Source organism: Cervus canadensis, chromosome 11 (assembly GCF_019320065.1).
Source record: "Cervus canadensis isolate Bull #8, Minnesota chromosome 11, ASM1932006v1, whole genome shotgun sequence".
Lineage (NCBI taxonomy): Eukaryota > Metazoa > Chordata > Mammalia > Artiodactyla > Cervidae > Cervus > Cervus canadensis.
This window is the reverse complement of record NC_057396.1, coordinates 76,251,684-76,260,237: the sequence shown is the minus strand read 5'-3', so window position 1 is coordinate 76,260,237 and position 8,554 is coordinate 76,251,684. Positions and strand designations below refer to the sequence as shown.

The 8,554-nt window shown below is 56.1% G+C and overlaps 1 protein-coding gene and 1 pseudogene across 1 annotated transcript; both read right to left on the bottom strand.

Moving 5' to 3' along the window:
* Positions 1–519: 519 nt before the first annotated feature.
* On the bottom strand, positions 520–2,781 carry LOC122449389 (macrophage-expressed gene 1 protein-like). Its single transcript, XM_043480893.1, has one exon. It carries the CDS (start codon positions 2,779–2,781, stop codon positions 520–522), a length of 2,262 nt encoding a protein of 753 aa, XP_043336828.1.
* Positions 2,782–5,257: 2,476 nt separating this feature from the next.
* LOC122449388 lies at positions 5,258–8,323 on the bottom strand (annotated as a pseudogene).
* Positions 8,324–8,554: the final 231 nt, after the last annotated feature.

The window sequence follows — 8,554 nt, the reverse complement described above, 5'->3', positions numbered from 1 at the left end:
TTAAAACGAGTCCAAGAGGGAACTTTGGGGATTTAAGGCAATGACTCTGGGAAAACCAATGGACAAAATGAATTTTATAACAACAAAAAAAATTTCTAACACAAAGCCACATCATATGTCCTGGGGTCAATACTGATCCTACCTTGTCTGTTGCTTCCCCTCCTACCCCGTCCCATCCCCCACCAAAGAACACCAGGAACACACCTATATTTGAACAAAGTTGGGTTTATTGGCTCTTTGCAACAAAGAAAGTGCCCAACCTAAGAATATGGCAAGAAGAATGCGGGCGGAGGTGCTCGCAACAAGAGGGCTTCAGGGAAAGAGATTGTTCCAGGAATCGAGCTTGAATTCGGTGATTTGGGGCCCAACTTGAGAAAGTACAATTTAGTCCCTGAACCTTGAGAAAGCGGGGCCCATTCTACGAGCAGGTATCTCACCTGTGGTCACCCAGGCAGTGGAAGAAACAGACTGGAAGAAATCTCTGACCAGGGGCGAAGGATGCTGCCGTTTGGTCCAAGTCTAGACAGAATTGTTGGCATTCTCTGAGCAGTCAGACGGACCTGGGCTCGCAGTGGTTTCTGCGGTCCCATAGACTGTCTGCTCCTCTGCCAGGATGCCCTCCGGCAGTCTCCTGTAACCCCGCTTCTGGTAGCGCCTGAAGCCCCAGTTTACCGCCAGAGCTAGAGCCACCACGCCCACGACGGCCCCCAGGCAGGCGCCCGCGATGGCCCCAGCACTGGGCCGGGAACCCCCCTGACCCAGGAGCAGGGCTGCCAGGGCTGGGTCGTGGATATCGGCCTGCCGCCAGCGGCCGGAGCCCTGCAGCTTCACCCAAGCCTGCTGACCGCTGGCGTCCACCAGGACCGAGGCCCTGCGGCCGCTGCTGTTGCCCAGCAGGCCGGGGCGGGCAGCAAAGGGCGGCAGCCGGACCATGAGCTGCTGCGGGTCCAAGAGGAACCCGGCCCGGACGCAGTAGAGGATCTGGCAGCCGCTGCTGAGGTAAGCCGGGTGTTGGCTGTAGCCCGCGGGGCAGGTCATGGGGCTATCCGTGGCCACGTTCAGGTTGAAGATTTCCTTCAGGAGCTCGGGGCCCTGGCCCCTCGTCCGGGCCGCCAAGGGGTTGCCCGTCTGGCAGCTGAAGAAACCCCCGAAGGGGACCGCGTGGGCCGCGCCCAGCTCCCAGTCACTGCTGACGCACACCTTGAGGTCACCCAGGAGGGTCAGCGGGGAGAAGGCCGAGGGGCAGGCCTGGGCCCCGGTGCGCGCGTTGGGGCGGCCCGGGCTGTAGAGGCCTCCAAAGAGGAGGCCTGCCGCGGCCGGCTGGGCGGCTCCCGAGGGCGCGCACCAGGACGCGCTGACGCGCACCACGCGCTGGACCTCCACGAGGCCGCACAGCTTCCGGCAGCAAGTGAAGAACAGGAAGCAGGTGGGGCACCGCAGCCAGCACGCGTGGCTGCTCTCACGCCACACCTTGACCTCGCTGCTCAGCAGGCTGGCCGTGTAGTTGGCCGGGCAGGAGGTCCGACCGGTGAGCGGGTTCGGGACGGTGAAGGGCGCGCACAGGCGGCCCCCCTCGGGGCCCGTGATGGCCTCGCACTCCTGGAAGACGCCCCCGAAGCTGAAGTTGGCGTGCTGGACGTCGGTGCAGGAGCCGTCGTCCACGTTGGCCTGCGGGTCGAAGTTGGGGGCCCCGCGCTTCACGCACCCGGGGTGCATGTTGACGGCGTAGTAGCGGCCGATGGCGCCGCTCACGGCCGCCTCCACGCGGCGCACGGCGGGCGCTGGGAGCTCGGGCAGCGCCTCGGGCTGCAGCAGCGCGGGCAGCGGCAGGCCGGAGCGGCCGATGGCCACCAGCCGGTTGGCGACGCCCTCCTGCCACTTCTGCAGGGTGAGGCCCTCGTAGAAGGGCGGGCCCCCGCGGCTGTGTATCTTGGAGGCCACCGTGCCCCGCTGGTATGCCTGCACCAGCTGGCTCTGCTTGTCCCAGGACACCGCGTCGCTCACCCCGACCTTCCGGTCGAACAAGGCGGAGGCGGCGAAGGTGATGTTGAGCCTCTCCTCCTCCTCGTGGCCCACCAGCTGCCGCCTCACCTGGTCCTCCTGGACCAGGGTGGCCCCCACCTCCACCTCGGTGAGGACGTGCGTGCCGTATGCAAGCACGAGCATCTCCGCCAGGTACTCCGCCTCGCGGGTCTGGTTGCTCTCCAGGTGGTCGCTGAGGGTCAGCAGGCGCTGCCGGAAGTCGGGGTGGAAGTCGGGGGTCCCCTGGACCCTCACAGAATACATGCTGTGCCGCCGCTGCACGCGGGTGGTGACCGTCTGGTACTGCAGGCTGTACCTCCGGACGTTCTGGCAGTCCACGGAGAACTTGCCGTTGAGCATGGAGAGGAAGGAGAAGTCCGCGTTGACCGAAGCCGCCCAGGCGTCAGTGTAGTTGACCCAGCTGTCCATCAGGTCGGCGCGGGTCTGCACCACGCTCTCGCGCCGCGGCACCGCCAGCATGCCGTCGGGGATGAGGTACTCGCCGTCCTCGGTGGTCAGACACTGCGAGTAGGCGCGCCCGAGCACCAGCCCCAGCTCCATGTTGCGCAGGTTGTCCCAGCCTACCCCGGGCAGCGCCCCCAGCACCGACACATTCAGCTGCTGCTTGCAGCCTTGGAAGCCCCAAAGCCCCCCGTCCGCCCTGCCGCCTGGCCCGGCCCAGAGCAGGACCAGCAGGGGCGCCAGGCCCAGGCCCAGGGCCGGGGGTGAGCTTACCCGGGACAGCCTGCCGCCCCTCATCTCCTCCAGGACTCCGAGGTCGCTGAGGGGGGCTGTCCCCGGCCTGGAGCTGAAATAGGCTCAGCCTCAAAGCCCGGAGGGACTCAGCCCTACTCAGGCCCCTCCCCAAGCAGGCGGCCCCGCCCAGGCGCCTTTCTGGAAGTCCTCCCAACAGAGGAGCCAGGCGGTTTCTTATCACAAGCACCGAGGTGCATGAAGCTGATTCCAGGCTTGAGGTCAGTGCGGGGTAGAGTAGACCGGAGAATGACCTGAAGACCCACCGACTATCCAGGGCCCAAGAACTTTTCTCCTCCCTTGTATTTGCGAGGAGCTCTCTAGGGCCCCCTCCCTGAGATCGTCAGCTGCTCTAAATACCCTACGCTAGGGCTTTATAATCCCATTTTAAACTCTCACCAGTCTCTCTCTCTTTTTTCTTTCTGACCTCTCTGTACCTCAAACGGTAAAGAATCTGCCTGCAATGCAGGAGACCAGGGTTCGATGCCTGAGTTGGGAAGTTACTCTGGAGATGGGAATGGCAATCCACTCCAGTATTCTTGCTGGAGAATTCCATGGACAGAGAAGCCTAGCGGGCTACAGTCCGACTAACACACATGGTAGTCTCTTTTTACACGTTAGAAAATAGGCCCCAGAGAAGTCACGTAAAGTACCCCAAACCGCAGGTTCACATTGGAGCCAGCATTTGAATCCAGGCTCATCTGCTGCCAAAGCACAGTTTCCATCCACTGATCTTGGTTTAGGGCTTCTTCTTTCTATGCAATGTCAGGATCTTCTTCTTCTTTTTTGGAGGGGAAATTTATGTGCTGAGTCGTTCAGTCGTGTCTGACTCTTTGCGAACCCCGTGGACTGTAGCCCACCAGGCTCCTCTGTCCATGGGATTTCCCAGGCAAGAATACTGGAGTGGGTTGCCATCCCCTTCTCCAGGGGAATCTTTCCAACCCAGGGATCGAACCCATGTCTCCCTCATTGCAGGCAGGTTCTTTCCCATCTGAGCCATCAGGGAGGGACTTGTTCTTTATTTAAAAAAAATGTTTATCAATTTTCAGTATCAGAACAGCTACACCATTGTTTTTTTCTCCCGGTGGATCCCCAAAGAGACCACACCAAACGAAAGAACACTTTAAGGAAATTAAGCTGCAGCATACTCACCTAGCAGACCTCACTGAAATCTCATCCGAAAGGGGGGATTGGGTAGGGAAAGAAACTTTAAAAGATCAGCACGCTGCCAGCCCACAGGCTGTAGAGAGCTCTCACAGCCACGGGGGTCACCGGTGTGCCCCGACCCCAAAGAAACAAAGTTCCAAAATAATACAAAATTTAAAAACAGGTTTGTACATAAGCTCTTCAAGCTTTGTCCAGCAGTAACCGATACAAACCACAATGAGGTGGCACTTTTAGAGACAGCAGCTTCAGACCCAGAAAAGGGTGATGAGATGAGTTTCCTATGGTTAAATCAGTGCAAAACATACTTTTCTTTCCTGTCTTTCAAGGAGGCAGGAGAGCAAATGTGTTCACCTCAACATAAGGCACATGATCCACTCTATGAGTTCAGGTTGAGAACAGGGTAGAGCTGGGACAAAGATTTGGTTTCAGAGGTTTCACCATCTTAAATTTCTTGGGTCACTTCTGATGAAAAAAGAGAGGAAAAAGGTTTCAAAGATACCATAAAGTTGAAAACTGGAACAGCACTTTTTTTTTTGGCTAACTCCTCCTGCAATCATCTTTGTGGTTTGGCATGTACTTTTTCCAGAGCAATGAGGTTTCCCCAAATAGAGTCTTTCTCTGGGCTGAAAGGCTCTCAGTAAGGCAGGCCCATACCTTTTCCCCTCCCCTATGGAGAAGGTCTTTGAAAAGACCCTGATGCTGGGAAAGATTGAAGGCAGGAGGAGAAGGGAACGACAGAGGATGAGATGGTTGGATGGTATCACCGACTCAATGGACATGAGTTTGGCTAAACTCCGGGAGCTGGTGATGGACAGGGAGGCCTGGGGTGCTGCAGTCCATGGGGTCGCAAAGAGTCGGACACGACTGAGGGAATGAACTGAACTGCTGGAGAAGGCGATATGCATTAAGCCGAAACGTTACCTTCCAAAAGTGAGAGAAGGGTTAGATTGTTGCTTCAGAACCATGGAATTGTCTGGAACGTTTTTACAAATTGTTCTTACATCAACAGAAAAAGGTAATTACAAAATGTGTACATCACAGCAGGCTTTTAAAGACACTTTGAACTGTGCTCACATTCCCTTAAACTTTATCCCCAAAGGTGTTCCACCTCTAGCCCAGCTGGGGTATCTGGGGAAAGGCAGAGACAATTTGGCAAAAGGGACACGGAGGTGGGGGTGGGAGAGGTGGCAGAAGGAGAGAAGCGGGCTTCCAGTTAAATGAAGATCAGTCCTCAGTCTGCAGGTGAGCTTCAGACAGGCTGTTCTCAGCGGAGTCGGGGCGGTGGAGGAGCAGCGGCAGGGGGCGACCAGGCACTCTACATCTCATTCAGGTCGAGCAGCGTCTGCTCCAGGATCCTTTGCTTACAGAGATGCTCTTCTTGGGTACATTTCACTTTCTCTTCCAAATCGTCCATTGTCTTTTCCAGCCCGGCTACTGATCTCTCAGCAAACTCAACCCCGGTCTTTGCCTCCTTGAGTTTATAGGTAGGAATCTTTATCTCTTCCTCGTATTTGTCTCCTTTTCGAGGGTACTTCTCTTCAGCAGCACTCAGACACTTCAGGTTCTGCTCCATCAGTCAGATGCGCTCATCCATCTCTCAGCAGTGGCACTCTGCCAGCTCGGCTCGCTCCTCTGTGCTGCCAGGTCCCCCCATAATCCCTAGCTTCAGTTCAGTTCAGTCACTCAGTCGTGTCCAACTCTTTGTGACCCCATGGACTGCAGCACGCCAGGCCTCCCTGTCCATCACCAACACCCGGAGTTTACTCAAACTCACGTCCATCACATCGGTGACGCCATCCAACCATCTCATCCTCTGTCGTCCCCTTCTCCTCCCGCCTTCAATCTCTCCCAGCATCAGGGTCTTTTCCAAGGAGTCAGTTCTTCGCATCCCCAGCTTACAAGCAGCCTCTTCCTACTTGCGGTCTGCCTCTTGTGCAGTGTGCTTAGCATCTTTGAGTTGGATTTCCCGGAGTTCCATTTCTTTCTTCGTCTTTTAAGGCTCGGTTTTCACACCTTCATGCCTCTCTCGGGCTCATCGGCAGCTCTCTCGGCTTCCTCCAGCTCTTGCAGGGCAGAGGCCAGGCGCTCTTGAGCTCAGTCCAGCTCCCCTTCAGCCAGCTGGATCCTAGGCTCAAGGAGGCCACCTCAGCCTGCCCTGCCCCGGGCCCACCTCTCTCCCTGCATCTCCCGCTGGAGGCGCTCAGCGCTCTCGCCTGCATCACCAGCCTGCTGCCGTGGAACCTGGACCTCCTGCTTCACCGCCTCGATGGTGCTGATCCCGGCCGTGGGCCCCAGCCAGCTCCCGCTCGGTGCTGTAGTAGCCTCTCGGGGTCTTCTTGGTTTTTGTCTCTCCGAGGACTTTTGGTCCTAAGAAGGCTCTTGGAGAGGGCATAGGGAACTACCTGAGCAGTGATGTCCCTCCAGTTACACCTGTTGGCAGTGGTGTGTTGGGAGCAGAGGTTTATTCACCCTACCTTGTGTGGAGATGCAAGACTCTCCCTTCCCTGAGGGGTGGATACCGGCCTCGCCTTCACGAGTTGGTGCCCAGACTCTGTCATTTCATCATTTGGATGCTCCCACTAGCATGGTTTTCTTCTCTGAGTCCACTTCCCTCGTCTGCTGCACGATGAAAGTGATACAAAGCTGTTCAGGTTCCAGCCACTGATGAAATATGCCCAGCACGTTTCCTGGCACAAAATAGGGTGTTCACTCAGTGGAATGGGCTCAGGGGCTGGCTCAAGTTCTGCGTTTTCGCCGAGTTGGTGTGAATCTAAACCTAGTGCCCCTCTGGGGTTCCCTCCCATCTCTTTGCGTGCTTATGTTTGCATTTCTTTGATCCAGAAGTGTCCCCGGTTTATTATAAGATAATTTGGGAGGGATGATTCGCCAGGGAGAAGACTGTTCTCAGAGTAAAGCTCTCCCCCCAGCTCTGAGTGCATCTTCCTGTGACAAGGACAAGTCCTCACACTGTTTTCCCACAGTCTGGACTTGTGACCTAGGAACAAGCACCTCGTGTCATAAATTCAAAAGAAGCTGGGTATTTACCATGTTTAGTGATAACTCTTACATTTGATAGCAGTGGATCCGAGAAAAGATAGACCTGCTTCAGTGGAGTGGTAGCCTTTGCCAGTGGGGATCAGATGCCAGCAGGAGGAAGGCAAGGAAATCTGTGAGGGTGTTTCCTTACCAGCCTGGGCAGCATTGGTGAGACTCAGGGGTTAAAAGGGTCAACGGGTGCCCAGCACTCCTGTCCCCCAAATTCCCACGGCAGCATAAGGAAGACACAGGCAGGACGGTCTTGAGCCAGATGCCACTGCCCTTCGGGACCGTGGACAGAAAGTGTGACTTCCTGTAAAGCAGGAACGAACAGGACTTTTCTAGCTATTCATTCTAAGTGAAAGTGGAAGTCACTCAGTCGTGTCTGACTCTTTGCAACCCCATGGACTATACAGTCCATGGAATCCCCCAGGCCTGAATACTGGGGTGTGTGACCTATCCCTTCTCCAGCGGATCTTCCCGACCCAGGAATCTAACCCGGGTCTCCTGCATTGAAGGCAGATTCTTTACCAATTGAGCTATCAGGGAAAGCCCATTCACTTTAAAAATCACAACAAATGATTCTTACGGAAAATGAAAAGAGTCAAGAGATTAGATAAATGAAAAAGCCTCCTTCACCCAGTTTTACCTTCCACAAACAGACACTGTGATCACAGGTGTATATCCTTTCGGCCATGTGCACCCAGGCACAGAGACATCTTTGCATGTCTGGTGCTGGGCCATATGTTGATTTTACTGCGGAGAAGGGGGTTCTCAGGGAAAACGGGGTCACACAGAGGTAGACTTGGCAGGGAACCGATCTAAGCCCCCAAGTCCTGACTCGCGGGCTGAATCCACTCACCGCCCTGCTTCACAGCAGTGGGCCGTGGGGATTCCAGCTTAGAGCCTGGGGAGGACTCACAAGCGAGTCCCCTGGCACACGGGCGGGAGAAGCAGCCCGGATCCCTAACACCCTGCACGGGGCCGGGGAAGACTCGAGAGCTCACGGCCTGCAGCAGGCCTCCTGAGGTTACTGGCTGAATATTGATCCCTGCCTGGAAGGTCTTCTGGTCAAATCCAAGTTCCGGTGCGCGATGCTGTGACCCTAAGAACCAGAGGTTTTTATTTTTATTTGTTGAGTATTTCTTTCCGGCTACCCTGAGTCTTTGTTGCTGGTGCGGACTTTCTCTGGCTGCAGTGAGCCGGTGCGGCTCTTTGTTGCAGTGGCCTGGCTTCTCTTGTTGGGAACCACAGGCTGGAGGTTCTCGGGCTTCAGTGGCCGCTGCACACAGGCTCGGTGGCTGTGACTCTCAGGCTCTAGTCCAGGCTCCGTAGTGTGGCACATGGGCTTAGTTACTCTGAAGCTTGTGGGATCATTGGATCAGGGCTCAAGCCTGTGTCCCCTATATTGGCAGGAGGATGCTTACCCACTGAGCCAGCACAGAAGTCCCGAGTTTGGAGCTCAGGAAGGGTTATTACAGGTTGCCAGGCCAGGAGAATGGGCAATTCAGGCTGAAAAGACCCTCACTCCCCCAGAGTTTTCTGGGGTAGAGTTTGAAAGGCTAAATTTGGGGTG